This window comes from Anastrepha obliqua, chromosome 5 (genome assembly GCF_027943255.1).
Source record: "Anastrepha obliqua isolate idAnaObli1 chromosome 5, idAnaObli1_1.0, whole genome shotgun sequence".
NCBI lineage: Eukaryota > Metazoa > Arthropoda > Insecta > Diptera > Tephritidae > Anastrepha > Anastrepha obliqua.
In genome coordinates this window covers 49,893,707-49,911,509 of record NC_072896.1, presented here as the reverse complement: position 1 = coordinate 49,911,509, position 17,803 = coordinate 49,893,707, and the positions used below count along the sequence as shown (strand labels likewise).

The following is a 17,803-nucleotide window of genomic DNA, read 5'->3' as shown; positions in this document are numbered from 1 at the left end:
ACGCACTGGATACTATAAAAAATCGATATTCGTCCTTTTTTTTAGCCGCTATAGCCGGATGGCTTTGTGTTTCAAACCCACAGTACACATGAAGCATCAAATATAGATTTCCATAACTCAAAAAATTAAAAAGTTATTAAAAAAACAAAATTAATGATTAATTTTACGGCACCTAGATTAGATGGCAAGAGTACCACGGGTTCACTGCAAGTAGTATTAGAGTGCCGTTTGAATGTAGATAACTCTGCGAAAGATTACAAAACGTATAGGAAGGAAAACCATCTACAGCGCCATCCAGTGCTTTTGATGTAATGAAGGAGAGAAAAGACTCAGCCTATCCCCCAAAGGTACACTAAGGAACCTCAAGTGTCTAGCCGCCAAACCCGGACATTTGAAAGCAAAGGGCTCAACAGTCCCTTTCTCTACAGAAGCCCCACAGCTTCTCCAATCAAGCTTCTCCGCATGCGTTCCGATCACCCAGTGACCGGTGAACACCGCTATGAGTTTGAAAATTGAATGGCGGGAGATCCCCAGCTCTTTAAGCGTCCTGCTTCTGTCATATTAAGACCAAAGTGTTTTTGAGATAGCACACGATGCCTAGAGGATCGCAAAGGCCTCTGCTTGAAATAGACTACAGGAGGAGACTGAAATATTGACTCATTTAGACTCCGCTCCCACTTCAGATCCGTCGGAGATAACAGACTCTCCCGTGCAAACTCTCACCTCCTTCCAATCAGGTAGGCTTGGAAGGATAGCGGATGGAGAGATATTTACGAAGTACAGAGAAGAAAGGTGAAATCTGCCTCAAAATGCTACCAAGTCCTACAGGAGATTTCCTCCAAAAGCGACTTAATAGCGGTATGAGCAGCAATGAATTGAACTTGAAGATCAACGGGAAGTAAATGCAGAATGACGTTGAGAGCGGCGGTGGCGCATGTTCTATACACCGCCGTGATGTCGATACATGCAGTCTTCTCCACTCTCTCTAATTTGGTGGTGTTATAGCCCTTCCGAAGAGTTACCCACCAAACTAGGCAACCATATGTCAAAATTGGCAGGACCCTCATAAAAGAGGTGTCGTTGCTGATACTACTTTTGTGTTCGCTCTAGTAATATACCGGTGATTTGAAGGTGTATAAGTGAGGTCTCGAATGCAGTAGTTGACATTCGTTTGAAGTGTAAAGATCATTTTCTATCTTACGTCAAAAATGTCTCCGTTAGTCCCGAAAAAACAGCATTTGCGGGAAGTCATGCTTCATTATTAACTTTTAAAGGAAAGTGCAGCTGAAACCTGTATTAATCAATATTTAAGGGGGTCTTCTGGTCTCCAGCGAAAAAAAATCGATTTTTTTTTGCATAATTTTGTTGTATGTGTATGCGAGAATACGCCACAGAAAGGATTTTTTGAAAATCGCATTTTTTCACATTTTTCTGGGCACCGAAGTGTATCCTCCTCCGGCCGTTTTTATCATAAACTTTATCTTTAAACGCGTTTCCCCGAAAATCGGGTTTTTTAAGCATTTTGGTCACACTTTTCATAGTAGTTATACTCCGATTTCAATGGTTTTGGTCTTAAAAGGTTCGGAAAACTTACCGCTAAGTTTCCCCGTGTACGATTTTTGAAATTTTTTTTCATTCCATTTTTATAACCTTTTAAAGTTCAAAAAATGAGCAAAAAAAAATTTTTTTTGCAAATTGTTGCATAACTTTTGAAAAAAATTAAAAAAAAAAAATCTGTCACGGGAAAACTTAACCAGGGCAACTCTGAAGACAACGCATATCTAATTTTTGCTTTCTGATTACCCAGGTGGAAAAACCGTGACCAAAATGGAGACCTGTTTCGTTTGGAGGTGGACTTCTTCAGCGCCATTTCAAGGTCGCGAGTGTTAATTTTTTTCAAAGTCAAAACCATTTTTTAAAAGCCAAGACATGTACCTTTAAAATAAAACAAAAATTTTTTTAAAATATTCACAGGATTTGTCACAATCAATCCCCAAAAAACCCCTTCATTTCAGGGCCTCGAGACCAGAAGACCCCCTAAAGGTAATCACGCCCCATCAAATACAACTTGTAAAGAGTGGCAATTTCGACGTTCCAAAGTGGCAATTTCGACGTTCCAAAGTGGCTATTTCGACGTGAGTGATAAAGATCGCGAAGGGACACCGAAAACAATCGAAGATACTCAACTACAACAATTGTTGGATGAAGACGCATGGTGAAACCTTAGTGATATGTCTAAAGAATTGCACGCAATGGGAATGGCCCAGAAAACAGGTAAGTGTGTGCTACATCAATTGAAGGAGAGGGATATCGAGAGACGTTTGGTATCGTGTGAGATGCTTCTTGAACGGCAGAAAAGAAAAGGTTTCCTGTATCGCATCGTAACTGGCGATGAACAATGGATCTATTATGATAACCCTAAAGCGTCGTTACCGACTGCAGCTAATGCGTTTGAGTCGAGCTCTCAAAGAAAAACAGCCGGAATGGGACGGTAGATATGACAAACTGATTTTACTGCATAACAAAGTCAGACCACACGTTGCTAAATCGGTCCAGAGGGACTGAATTGGGAAATCTTAAGCCCCCGCCGTATTTCCAAGACATTGCACCTTCGGATTACCATCTGTTCCGATCAATGCAGTCAGCTCTTATTGGAGTGCGGCTCACTTCTTACGAGAGCATCGCGAACTGGCTCAATGAATGGATCGAGTCAAAAGAACTCAAATGTTTCCTCCGAGGAATCCGTATGCAGCCTGAAAGGGGGCCTAAAGTTGTAGCTTCCAATGGCACATATATATATGTATTGTATATAATTGTCGCATACACCCTTTTTGGGTGTTTGGCCGAGCTCCTCCTCCTATTTGTGGTGTGCGTCTGGATGTTGTTCCACAAATGGAGGGACCTACAGTTTCAAGCCGTCTCCGAACGGCTAGTGGTTTTATAAGGAGATTTTTCGTGGCAGAAAAAACTTTTTCTTTATTTTGGTCTTTCAACGAGATTCGAACCTACGTTCTCTCGTGGCACATACTTCACAGAATAGCATGTATTATTTAATTGCTTCAATAATTCGTAACTTTGGACGGAAACAATTTCGTAACGGACGGAAACTTATTCCCATACCCAGTGCATCCAGATTACGCCACCTTGTTTTAAAATCTAAATTTGTAAAAGATGTGTCAAATCTGTTCCACCTTTAATTAAAATGTTGTAAATTTTTTTTCCGGAAGGTGCGCATAGTTGTTCTATTTCTTCTTTTTGTGCAACTCTTTATTAATAAAACACTAAAAGCAAAATGAATGTTTCCTACAACTAATTTCCACTACCTTCTCTTAAATGCGCAAGCCATAGTATGTGCTCTTCGAGCTAAAAGGAATACAATACTCAAATCCGTCCCACAAACTTTAAATTACGTTTAAGTGAGAATGCGAAATGCAAAATTTCGAATCAAATTTGGCAAAAAGTAGAAACAACTAAACCGCACGAATACCTATTCGCGCATTTAAATATCATCACCTATGCGCTGCATTATTACTTCTATAAGTATTTATCTAATTTTTCTTTTCTGAATATAGGTACATCCATAATTTCTTAAAAAAAAGCTTACGCGCTTGAATGTCTTTCTACATCACCTTGGCAATAAATAAGGGATGAGCCGCTATCCGCCCGCGCAACATTTAGCAGTCTCAGTAACACGTCGCAGCTTATGAACCCCTACTCCGGCAGCGCTCAAAGCGCATAAACAACACTGTTGACAGCAGAAAATTTGTTTTATGACTCCCTGGCGACAAAGTCGCTACGACTGCCGGTGTTGGGCGCTTCAAAAGGATTTATTATGACATGGAAACGACCTGGCAGAGTGTAGTAACGTGCCAACATCCGCTAACGGTAAACACCTGTAGCCAGTGCGGCAATACACTCCCCGCATGCAGCATCCAATCAACAGTTTCTCAACGCGACATTTTGCTTATCGGTGGCGGCCATACAAACAAACAAAAAATACGCTCTATTCTTTGACAGTTATTTAAAACTTCTTTTTCCCCTATTTTCACGCATTTACATGTGGTTTTCTTCACTTACTCAGAGGCATCCATAGTCATGAATTCGGTATAAATCAGTAAAAGCTGCCCGCCGAGCACATAACCAACAGCCGGCCCAATTATCGCCATGGTGTAGTAGATACCTGAAAATGAATTATTACAACAATTATTGTGCTAAACTTTGTTAGGTCATTACAAAATTTTACAAAGGAGCGGTGGAGACTATTTATCACCCAACCAGCTATAAAATTATAAAACCAATTATAGCAGAAAAGTGCAGCTGCCCCAAGAAGTTTATGTTAGAAATTATGCTGATTATCATACAGTGCTTATATTTTTATATAAATACATACTTTACGCTTTACCCTTTGTGGGGTGTTGGGCCGAACTCCTGCTTCTATTTGAGATGTGTGTCCTATGCTTCAGAGATGGAGGGGTCTACAGTTTTATGCCGCCTCCGAATTGCAAATGTTGTTTATGAGAAGGTTTTTCATGGCAGAAATACTCTAGGAGGATTGCCATCGTCTGCCGGAGGTGACCGCTATTAGAAAATGCTTCCGAATGGTAGTCACGCACCAACCCATTCGGCTACGGCAGCCACTTACGATGCTTAGAGGCAGTTAAATTTAGAATACTTCATATTGAGATAATTCGATCTGAGCAGATTAAGTACTCAAGACATGTCCTATTATTGCGCTAAGCTCTTTCTTCTTACATTATAGGCTATTGATGGATCCGATCGCCGAGCATTGGCTCATCCGTAATAGGGTTCCAGACTATTGGGGCTTGGATACGAATTTACGAACAGCCTTTGTCAAGTGAATACTTGAGCGTTTGCGAGGGAAACTACTGTAGATGATTGAATATTGCACTGTATAAGGGAAATATCTAATTAAAGCAGCGAACTGAGATTCAACGGTTTTGCTGGTGACTCGATACAGCCGAGAAAGTTTTAGATAGGATACCAACTAGTGGTGGTAACGGATAAGAAGAGCCTTCTACGCACCGCAAATAAGGGGTGGAGAGGGACTTGGCATTAACTGGTAATACTAATTGATGTTTGTTAGCAAGAGAAAGAGGAAAGTGCGAGCTTGTTGATTTCAGCCAAAATCTCTTCAGTAGCACCTAATAGTAACTGTAGTCCTCACATTAGTAATATTTGGTGTTTAGTAGTCCTAAAACTTGTGGAATGGAGAAAAGAGAGCTCCGGTCGTCCCTCGGCAGTTAATGGCAAACCTCCGAGTGTATTTCTGTCATGAAAAGGCTTCTCATAAAAAATATCTAGCTACAAATAGAAAGAGGAGCTCGCCCAAACTCTCAAAAAAGGTATACGAGTAACGGCTCTACAACTCAGACACAGCAGGCTTAATCTGGAAAATATGTTGGATGAGGGAGGCAACCACGTCAGTGTTGACAGTTAGGATACCGCAGTTATAAGAGACTTCGTTTCTCTAGAAACCAGCATTATCACCGATAATAATGTCAGCCTTGAAATCCAATGGAGAATCTCTTTAGTCAACAAGTGCTACTTTGGACTAAGTTGACAATTGAGACAAAACTAACATTCATAAGGGTCTCATCATGCCCGTTCTATGGTATGACGTAGAAGCTTGGAAAACGACAACATCCGATCATCCCTTAGAGTGTTTGAGAGGGAGATTCTGCGGAAGATTTTTGGACCTTTGCACGTTAACAACGCCGAATACCGCACGTGATGGAACGTCGACCGAATGAATACAAACTCTCCGGCTCCGAAAGTATGCGATGCGGTACCTGCTGATGGTAGTAGAGAAAGGGGAAGGGGTCTCCTCTGTGTTGGAAAGACCAGGTGAAGATAGACTTGGCTTCACTTGGAGTTTACAACTGACACCGGTTAGCACGAGAAAGAGCTGGCGCGCGGCCAAATCGCTTAAGCGGTTATCGCGCCAATCAAAAAGAAGATCACGGACTGAGCGCCAGTCCGTTGTTCTGGTAGACATTTTTCCTCACCAAAAGCGATCGTTTTTACTTCAAAATGAGGTCAAATCGATTACATACTTCTGCATAATATGTATACGCTGATAATGGTTTCACCCTTTTCAAGTTAATCGAGGTGAATTCCAAAAACTGTGATCCTAAACCTGTTGACGAACAATTCGACCCGGGCGATCCGCTGCAGGCAGGTGCAAATGTTCGCCAGTTTTTTCCGCAAATCACTCACTAGAGAAACTTAAAACAAGACCTCTTCTTTTCGTCAAGAGTTAGCAAATGGCGAGTAGATGAAGCAACAAATTAACATATGTCGGCAACGCGGGAAATAGAAGAGGCCTACAGCCAAGTCTGATTGGTACTTAACTATTTGCTTACCAGAATTTTTAGAAAAATTAAGGAAACCCAACCCCCGAAGACCTTCACCAAGCCAATGCGAGCTTCCACATATCACAAAAGAGTTTTTGAGCACTCAAAAGATCGAAATGATGGATAATCCATCTCTCAGCCCTAATTTGACACCTACTGATTTCTCTTAGTTTCCATAACACCAAAAATGAAATGCCAGGTCAACCACTGAAGAAGCTATTGAAACTTTTAAACAGCTCGTTTTGGGGTTATCTGAGTAGCAGAAATGCTTTAAAAATTGGTTTAAGCGAATGCAGAAGTGTTTTGACTTCCAAGGATATTATTTTGTGTTTTCATTATTGGGCACAAAGTGCAAAAGACATTCCTCGTGGGCTTAGAAGGCAAAAGGCATGCACTTACACAAGCATATAACTTTAGCTGTCAGATGTATGCGCAATTTTTTGAGCGACTGTGTCTGAGCGATGTATACACATCTTCTCAATATAAAAACAATACAACTGACGTATTATTTCATAAATAAATTTGTTCATTTGCAATAATATTCGTTTCGCATTTGAGTCGTTGAACATATTTTATAATTTCTACATAAAACCCGGATAGCATCAACTGAATGTCGCCAATAAATTTTACCACTATCAGGCGGTTAGCATCATTTGTCGTCTAAGCTGTCACCCGTTCCAATCTTGATACCTTCTAAACCACGCCGGATGCCCGCTGGAATAAAATGTAGGGGAAAAAGTTCTGAATCAGCGCTTCAGCTTCAAATAGTTTGTGTTGTTTATATGTACGTATACACATACTTAGGAGTATTGTCGGAAGTGGAGAAGTGCGTTCCACCACTTAAAGTGGGTCACCGCACGACACTATGGAAATTGCCACAGTGAAAATCATACACAAGGAAGTGACAACACGCATTCGCGCATACTTATACAACTACATACATACATATACACATATGTGTGCATTTATACTACTGTCTCCACACTCTACATACTTCGCACTCCGAAGAAAATGAACGCACCCTCAAACGAAATCAGGCATTGTTTGTCACCGCATTCGTAAACAAGAAAAGTCCTTTGTAGTTTCGTCATTTGCGGACCAATATCGTAACAAATATGCGCGCAAACAAACAAACAACTATTTTTGAATTGATTGCCTATCTGTCTGTTCGTCTACGATCTACCGCCCACCGCCAACTACTTCATTGCCTGCATGTCTATTTAGCGGCATATTTACTGATTGCCGGCTGACTGTATCGACTGTATTTGTTGTATCTGTCAATTGCTTTGGGCCAATCGTGTAATCGTGTATGGGGCGCCGCGATGCCTTTGCTAGCCGCCATAGCTAACGACCTCAGCAACCACTGAGCATTGTGTATAAAGTTTTCAATTTTTATTAAATATTTTTCAGCCTGTTTTTGTTTTGTTTTTGTTTTTTTTTTGGTTCGATGCACTGTCAATAATGCAACTTTGCTACAAGGAGCCGTCGCAGCAATAGCAGTTTACTTACCCAAATACACCGAGGACATCTTCTTTGAGACATTCTCATCGATGTATGTGACACCCAATGTGAAGAGGGGTGAGGCGCCCGCACCATGCAGCAACTGTGCCAAAAAGAATAACCAAACTGTCCAAGAAAGATTCTCCTGCTCAGTAAACGACTCTGATTCCGCATCCTGGCTGCAAGACTTGAACGAAATATTATATTAAAATTATAATTTGAATATAAAGTTACTGATTTAATAATAACAATTTTGTAAGAACGAGTGTGCCCTTCAAATATTTCATACACTCCAAAATTACACTACGCAACAATTTCGTGGTCATTATTTCCAAACAAAACAAAACCTAACCGGTGTGAATGTACAGTGCTGCAAATAATTATAAACCCATAGATTTTTTTAACTATCATGGCATGTAGACTTTTACTAGGTTGTTCAATAAGTTTTGCGGTCCGATAAGAAAAACACAACTTTATGGTTTGAAATGCACTTCTATTATTCAGTATAGTCTCCCTGAGCATCAATAACTTCTTCCAAAGAGATTCCAATTTATGAATTCCATCCCTGAAGTAAGAGTCTGGAAGGTTATGACCTCATCATTTGATGAGAAACGCTTTCCACGCATGAATTTTTTTAGGTCTGGAAACAGATGGAAGTCGCTAGGGGTCAAATCTAGTGAGTAACCTTAGATGCTTCAACAATTCGAACTTTAATTCATGGATTTTAGCCATTGTCAAAAAGCTCTTGTCTTGATGACAAAGCATTTTTCCTTTGGCAAGCTGGGTCTTTTTTCACGAATTTCTTCCTTCAGTTGGTCTAAACGTTACAAAAATATTCAAAATTCATTGTTGTACCCGTATGCAAGTAATTTACAAACAAATTTCTTTTCGTATCTTGAAAAACTGATGGTAACACCCTCTCGACTGATTTCTGGACACGAACTCGTTTAAGAGCCGAAAAACCGGGTTCACACCACTCTTTAGCCTCTTATTTTGATTTAAGATCATGGTGATAGACCCAAGACTCTTCCATAGTGATGAATCGACCCATAAAATCCCTTTTTTCCTTTCAAAAATTATGTAAATGTTGTTGAGAAAGTCGCATTCGAATGAGTTTTTGTTCCATGTTAGCGAATGTGGCGCCCATTGTGCACACAGCTTTCTGAAACCCAATACTTTAGTTAAAATATTGCTTGTACTGCCCAATGAGATGCCTAAGGATTCTACTAAATCTCTCTCAGTCACTTGACGATTTTCTAATACGATTTCCTGTATTTTTTCTATGATTTCTGATGTCGTTGCTGTTTGTTGGTATCTGGTGTCGTTGTAGTGGATCGTCTTCAAGGCTTGTACGACCACGTTTAAATCCAACATGGGGTATCTTACTATTGTACTAATGGATGGCGAAAAGTCCTTAAACACTTTCAATATTCGTCCATAAATTTCCGTTGCTTTTAAATCTTCCAAGAATAAAAATTCAATCACCGCACGATACTTGATTTTTTCCATTATAGAAAATACTGTTACATATCGGTACTATGTACATAAATGGCTTGTAATCAAAGAATGAATTGACAGGTTGAAATGAAACTTCACATACGTTCAAATGAAGAGTGTACCAACATATCAAAAAAAAATTTAGCCTAGTAACAATGGCCTCACTCATCGAACCGCAAAACTTATTGAACAACCAACAACATAATCTACTGAAACCAGTAGTAAAAGAGTATCCACAGAATAGTTATAAACTATTGAAGGAAAGTTTTTGTGACATAATTTTTTGGTTTTTTGAACTCATTTAAATTTTGTTAATAGTTTGTGAGTTAGGCATGCACTTACACGCATGTAACTAAATCTTAAGAATTAGGTGTTAAGATTAAGATGTAACTAGAATTTAATACGTATATGTTACCCCTTATTTTATTTATTTTAATTTTATTTTTTCAAGAAGTCCAGAAAACATCATTCCTGACTGACTACGAAAACTAAAGAAACACAGAAAATTAATGAAAATATATAACACAAGGGCTGAAAAGTCTCGGATCTAACTCCTAGATGGCACTACTTTTATTACATTAACCACTTTTTTAGTCAGTACTAACCTTAAAAAACAGTTATTAAAATTTGATGATATTTTATTTATTAGTTCCTGAGTTACTATGCTAGAGTGACGCTACTTTTGCTATTTTCAAAAGAATAGATCAAAAAGAATTTTGTGTTTTAACTTTACATTGCTCCTTCATGGGAAAAAATACCGTTCAAACAAAGAAATGGCTTGAAAAGTGTTATGGTGACTCCGCTCCATCAGAAACAACAATAAAACGATGGTTTGCTGACTTCAAACGGGGTCATAAAGACACCGATGATGCACAATGCAGAGGACGTCCAAATGAGGCGGTAACACCAAAAAAATCCACAAAATCGTTTTGAATAATCAAAGTGGATTTGCGTGACTTAGCTGACATCGCAAAGATATCAAAAGGACGTAAAGCTCTGTTCAAACTGGGTGCCGCGTTTGCTCACTTTTTTGATTCATCAAGACAACGTACCGTGTCACAAGTCAACCAAAATAATGGCAAAACTAAAGGAATTGATCTTCGAATTGCCCTGAAATCCACTGTATTCACAAGATTACTGGCTGTTTGGTCGCTCGAATGAAGAGGTTAGCGCTGAAATTGCGGCCTATTTTGAGGCAAAAGATAAATCAATCTAGAAAAGTGGTATTAACATTTTAGAACGGCACTGGAATGATCGCGTTATTCTTGATGGAAATTACGTTGCCGAATAAAGCGAATTTTGAACACAAAAAAAATCGTGGTTCCATGTGTTAATTATGTGATAATAACTCCTAAGAAAAAAATTGTTTTGAGTAAAATTTTCCGCGGAATCCAAATATGATAGTCGCGTTTTGTAAAAGTATTTTAAAAAAGTCGGTTATTTAAGCTTTACAAAAAATTAATGAGTACTAAGTTTTCAATATTTTCGGCCGAATTTAAGTTATTTTTTAATATAGTAATTTTATATTTTACTGGAAATACGATTTGATTATCCATAACAATAATAAAATAACTTGAAATTCGGTTCATTAAGGGCGAAGATACTGAAAATTCGGTAGCCTCAGTGAAACATGGCCTTCGATCTGTGCAGGACGAATTTCACGAAGGCCGTCCAAAAACGGTTGGTTGTTGGGCCAAAAACAAACGATGTGAGTCAATTGGTAAAACAAGATTTTCATTTCAAACGGCAAAGCAAAGATGTCATCAAAGATCCGCATTAATTCTCCGAATGCACTTAAAACCTATCACTCCAACTAATTTTCCATTTAGGAAAACGTATGAAAGTTAAAAAATGTATTAAACGCTGTTATCTACTATTCTCATACTCACCTCATAAGTTGTGGTATTTGATTCAGTTTCCTGGCATACATTGCTATCGCTCATCGTTGCACGATAGCTACTCACTAAGAAATGTGGTAAAGCAAACGTGAGCGATCCGATGCCCATCAAAATAATGCCCCACGATACGATTTTTGGTTTCGATGCTCCAACGCGTCCGCCAAAATATGTGACTGGCACCAGGCAAACGAAAGACGCAATGTCGTAGCCACTTGCGACGAGCCCCGTTTGGCGAGAACGCAATCCAAAGCGTCGTTCGATTGTTGTGATGACGACATTGATAAAGCCATTCACGATAAGACCTACAAAATGAAAAGCAAATTCCTAAATAAATTCCACATTGCAGCAAGCTTAGATTTTTGATTGGAACAGCAAAGCGAATATGTAATCCTGAAAAAGCAACATGAGGAGATTATTTTTATGGTACAAAGTTATGGTCTGTTACGTGTCGGTATGTTTACACTGGGTCAGAGTCCCCAAATTGGGGTCATAAAAAACTTTGTACTTGCCACTATTAGTTCGTACCCCTACGATATCTTCTCATATACACTCTGTTCCAAAATTATAAACACACCACTATTTTTTCATAAACATATTTTTCATGCCTCAACAAAGTTTTGAATTTTGTAAATTTTTTTTTCCAAATTTCATCAAACCTTTCAACTTTTTAACCAGAATTTTTCTAGATATGCAGTTTTTTAGCCCATTGAACTTTAGTATAAAAAATGTTAAGCTTGAGATTACTAGATACAAAATACCGTTGATTTTTTGCATTTTTTTATTTTATTGACGGTGCTACCCTTTGTTTTTTGTACTTCATATCGCAGAAAAGGCGTGACACCTCAGCAGAAAAAAATTGTCCAAAATCAACGGTATTTTGTAGTCATTTGAAACTTACAATTATTTTTTTTTTTACTACTTATATAATTCAACGGGCTATGAAACCGATAGAAATAAAGTGTGATCAATTTAGAGGCATCGGATTTTAAATTGAAATAAAACAACAAAAATTCAAATTGATTGAGCAATCTTTATTATTCTTGTGTAGAACCATTCATGACATTAATTTTTGTTTAAGATAATCCCATTCAAATGTTGGCCGCTACTGCGCCGAAATTCGGTAATTTCGAATGACTCGCTGGAGGTCTTCGGTCGGTATCTCGCGAATAATTTTGGTAATGTTGGCTTCCAATGACTCAATCCAAACTCGTTTATCCACAAAGCATTTAGAGCTTACATATATATATAATTGGCGGGTACATCCTTTTTGGGTGTTTAGCCGAGCTCCTCCTCCTATTTGTGGTGTGCGTCTTGATGTTGTTCCACATATGGAGGGACCTACAGTTTCAAACCGACTCCGAAGGGTAGATATTTTTATGAGGAGCTTTTTCATTGCAGAAATACACTCGGAGGTTTGCCATTGCCTGCCGAAGGGCGACCGCTATTACAAAAATGTTTTTATTAATTTTGGTTTCACCGAGGTTCGAACCTAGGCTCCCTCTGTGAATTCCGAATGGTAATCACGCACCAACCCATTCGGCTACGGCGGCCGCCGTTAGACATTACATACCCTCGCAAATAAAAGTCCAAAGGGTTGATATCACACGACTTGATGGCCAATCCACTGGTTCGCAAGTGAGATAAATTGCTCACCGAAACGACGACGCAGTAAATCCATTGTTCCACGAGCTGTATGGATAATGGTGAAGATCACGGGCTTCAATTTCCGGCATCAAATCAATTTCCTCGTCTTTGAAGAAACATTGGCCGATGATTCATCCAGCCCATAGACCGCACCAAACGGTTGTTTTCAATGAATGTAATAGCTGCTCTTGAATGGCGTCGGTTTGCTCTTCAGCCCAAATATGGCAATTTGATTAATAACGTAGCCATTAAGCCGAAAATGGGCCTCATCGCTGAACTCCATAAGTTGGCCTGAGCGCCTGATGAACACTTTTCAATTTTCGTAATGCAATTGTACGATTTGTAAATGTTATTGAGTCCCCAACCTTTCCATGATGAAACGTCAGTCAATACTAAAAAAAATGATGTATTTAGTTTGGCAGTAATCACGCGTAATTTGTCGAAAAACACGACTGGAAAAAGTTCCTGCAATCTGATCGCCCTTTACTTTGTATGGAAGAAAGGTGGGGAACCTAAGCAATAAAACAATTTTTTAAATTTGCCCTAATTTGTAGTTACTTGAAACTCACAATTTTTTGTACTATAATTCAATGGGCTATAAAACTGATGAAATTAATATAGTCAATGTTTTAAAGGAGTTTAACAAGGATCATCATTTTTGAACCTCCAGCTTTCCTTTTTATGGGTCAATTTGACCACTTTCGGAGAAATCTTTTATTAAATTCAAAACTCTTTTCAAATTCAACATTTGTAGATTAAAATGTTCTGCAGAAATATTTGCCGTAAGTTTTCAGTGGGTTTTACCACAGACTATACTACTGGCAACACAATGGACCAAAAGGATCTAAGTGAGATCTCATTACAGATCAGTCAGCACTACCTAACCTAACCCAACCTACCAAAGACCCAAAAGCCAACAATATTCATTCTATTAAAAAATTACCGGGAATTGTTCAATAAAACGCAAAATAAATGTTTAGCCATCAAAATTCATTTTGTCGCGCTCAAAATAGGCTCCATTCGAAGCAATATACATATGCCTACGTTTAGTCCAGTCATCAAAGCTCCTTTTAAACGCATTTGAAGAGATCTTCTTCAGCTCCTTCAGCGAATTCTTCTTGATGGCCTCTATCGACTCAAAGTGGCGTCTGCGGAGTGGCAATTCAAGTTTGGGGAAAAGAAAAAAGTCACAGGGAGCCAAATCCGGGGAATACGGTCGTTGTTCAATGATATTTGTCGAGTTTTCGGTCAGAAAAGTGTTCACAATATGAGCCTTGTGACACGGTGCTTATCATGGTGCAAAATCCATGAGTTTTCTTCCCACAAATTGGGCCGTTTCCACGCATATTTTCACTCAAACGTCACATAACTTCCAAATAATAATCTTTATTTACCGTAGAACCATTTAGAATGAATTCCGAGTGCACAACACCAAGATAATCAAAGAAAACAAGTAGCATAACTTTCGCGGATTGACTTCTGACCGACTTTGACGTGATTTTTTGGGTTTCGGCTCATATGGATGGCGCCATTCAGCCACCTCAGCCACCTGTTGACTGGTTTGCATTTCAAACTCATATACCCACGTCTCAAACTCTGCGACGCTATAGAGGACAGTTGTACCAACATTCCAGCAAAAAAGATTTAGAAGTATCTGTAAAGCGCGCTTTTTAAATCAACTGTTCCCGATATTTTTTTGACAGAATGTATGTATTACGGACACATACATGCCTAACTCTTTTAGTTGTTTGTCGAGTTCCACCTCCAATTTGCGTTGCGTGCCTTGATGCTGTACTACAAATGGTTTTTTCTGACAAGTTTATCATTGGCAAAAATACACTCGAAGGTCTGCCATTGCCTGTGGCGGAGTTACCGCTATTAGAGGCAACTTTTTCCATAATTTCTATCATCTATAAATGATGAGATTTGATTGTGGCTAATCTGGCCCTGACATCTGCTTCTTAGTTTCCAGGCAAACCGACGTACTGACTTACTATCCGTGCAGATAACGGGGTGGAGGTGGTGGAGATGTTGTCTGAGTGACATAGTCCAGACCTAATTGCTACAAAAGAACCCATTTTGATACACCACTTCTAGAACCACTACTCTTTAATAGTCGAACCTTCTTAATTTTACATGAATCTAAAAAATATAAAAATAAAGAACAAATAATTAAAAAACCAAATTTTTGAATACAAGTAAAATGCCTTATGAAATCATAATAACTAATACGTTTTCGTCTATTTTCTTTTCTGCAATTTCTTTCAAGTTAGCCATAAAGAATTCCACTAGCATTCTCTGTCTTAGAACAACCAAATTTGGGCACTCACACAGATAGTGAAAGACTGTTCCCTTAGATTCTTTTTGATTGCTGCTTCTACATCTATGGTTATAGGCCACCCCAAGGATGATGCCTGCTCGTCGTGATTGATGTCTAATGATTTTAGTTCCTCGATACATTCTTGTCTTGTTAATCCACGTCACAAATTGTATGTGTGTTCTTATCCTAATTAACATGAATATTCCATTAAATCCAATCATTTCATTCCTTAACTAATTTTTTAATTAAATTCATTAATTTAATTTAACAATCATAACACTGGAGTATTGATATCTTCGTTTCTAAGAGCCATAGCAATTTTCATGTTGGAGTAACCGCTGTGTTCTACAGGTTCAGATCAGCAAGTTTCTTTTAGAGGCAGTTCCAGCCTTTTCCCTAACATAGGTTATGTTGAAAAGGTGGCCCATTGAGAGGGCACACTTCAGCAAAAATCAAAAATGCATCTTTTATGATACCATTGTAAAGGAGATAAGAAGACTAGGACGAAAGGAAGGAGAGGGGAGATGCGTATTTGTTGAAGATGCCCCAACAATGAATAATTTACGATGGTGTTAGCCGCTTCGTACGGCAGCTAAACAGAAGGTACTGAGGTAAATCCACCTCATTTTCCAATTGACGTAAAAAGGGCTCGAAGTAATGCCGATACATATTATACATATACCTCGTGCGAAATGTCCAGTCAGGGCACCCACAAAATTCGAGGAATGAGATTTTGTTAACTTCAGAAGGTCCCTCGAGCGTCTCCGAGCCACTTTTGGCCAGAAAGATTTCGCGACCTTAAAAGTTTGGGTACTTGTCCTAGGATCCACTACATTGACGCTGTGGTACCGCAGAAACTGTAGGTATTTCGTAGATCGCAAATTCAAAAATATTTCTGTCAATTTTATCGCATGAAAGATTCGAATTGAGCGTTTTAGCGCTAGAGGAGGATAAGTATTGAAAGTGATAATAAGAAAATCTGTATGAAATCAAATTTAAATTATTAACCATACATCCATCCATGTGTATGCCTAATATGATCAAAAAAATATGATTTGGACATCTACTATTGATGTTTCATTTTATTCTACAATTGATTAATGGGTCTTTGAAAAGGCGCGCCAACATGTTCTTTTAAAACAAAATATGTGAAAATTGCATCATTATCATCCAAAAAATTTCTCTCAGTTTTAAAAATACGGCTGTTGAATTACATGTAAAAAAATGAAATCATTCAAATGTCCACCGTGCACACATGCTGACCGACGAGAATTAACATTTTCAAGGACTCGTTCACACTTTTCGCGTTGAGTTCAGCAATCTCGATCTGAAAGTTGTGTTTGAACTCTGGAATCGTTGTTGGCTTATTCACATAGGCTTCACTTTTCAAAAAACCCAAAAAAGTAGCATGGTGTAGTTAGATCGTAGGTGGCCAGTTTGTGTCAGCATTACGTGAAATTGATTGGCCGGGAAACTTAGATCGGTATAATGCAATGTTTTCCCGTGTTGTTTGACCTGTGGCTATATATATATATATATAATTGGCGCGTACACCCTTTTTGGCTGTTTGGCCGAGCTCCTCCTCCTATTTGTGGTGTGCGTCTTGATGTTGTTCCACAAATGGAGGAACCTACAGTTTCAAGCCGACTCCGAACGGCAGATATTTTTATGAGGAGCTTTTTCATGGCAGAAATACACTCGGAGGTTTGCCATTGCCTGCCGACCGCTATTAAAAAAATGGTTTTCTTAATTTTGGTGGTTCACCGAGATTCGAACCAACGTTCTCTCTGTGAATTCCGAATGGTAATCACGCACCAACCCATTCGGCTACGGCAGCCGCCTGACCGGTGGCTATATCTTGTTCAAAAACAAAGATGCTCTATGTATATTCCTTCAATCAGTTGTCTATATCAATGGCTATTGACAGTAACAACTCTTTCATTTTCATCTTCGAAGAAAAACGAGCCAATTATTCCACCAGTGTAACCAACTTCAGACCGCTCGCGCAGCTGATGCACGGGCACAGGCATCAGCTGTCTGTTAGTTGACTAAATGGCAGTCCAGAGTATTATTTAAGAGCATTTTGTCGAGAGTAAACGCGAAAAAAGAAAATTAGTAATAGATTTCAAACGCAAAAGTGTGATTGCAATATAATTGGCTGAAAAACCACAATCAGCGATTGCTCGTGAGCTTGAGCACCTAAAGTAAATGAAGTTTTTGTTTATCGCACCATTACTCGTTATAATGATACTGGTACCATTACGCAACGTCATAAAGTGGGTCATCAAAAGATTGCAACGTCCCGTGAAATGGTTCAAAAAGTGAAGAAGCGACTTGAACGAAATCTCCCACGAAGTGCCAATCAAATGGCGAAAGCACTGAAAATAATACTGAAAAATTATCTCAAAAGTCAAGCCTTCCAAGATATCCAGAAGGCGCATGATCTCACACCAAAGCAGCAACAAGTCAGACAGTCAGACTTGAGAGAGCGAAGGAGTTGCTTCGCTTGGGCAAAGCGGTCAATTTTCGAACATTGTGTTTTCTGACGAGAAAATTTTTCAAATTGAGCA

General features: G+C 38.9%; 1 protein-coding gene across 1 annotated transcript in view; it reads right to left on the bottom strand.

Annotated features, from left to right (window-relative positions):
* Nucleotides 1-17,803, bottom strand: part of LOC129247856 (solute carrier organic anion transporter family member 4A1) — a 38,136-nt gene that overhangs the window by 5,334 nt on the left and 14,999 nt on the right. The window contains exons 2-4 of the mRNA XM_054887210.1: nt 11,261-11,571; nt 7,884-8,061; nt 4,078-4,180 (exon numbers count right to left, since the gene is read on the bottom strand). Of these exons, the coding sequence (XP_054743185.1) occupies nt 4,078-4,180; nt 7,884-8,061; nt 11,261-11,571 (592 nt within the window). The remainder of the gene's footprint in view (nt 1-4,077; nt 4,181-7,883; nt 8,062-11,260; nt 11,572-17,803) is intronic.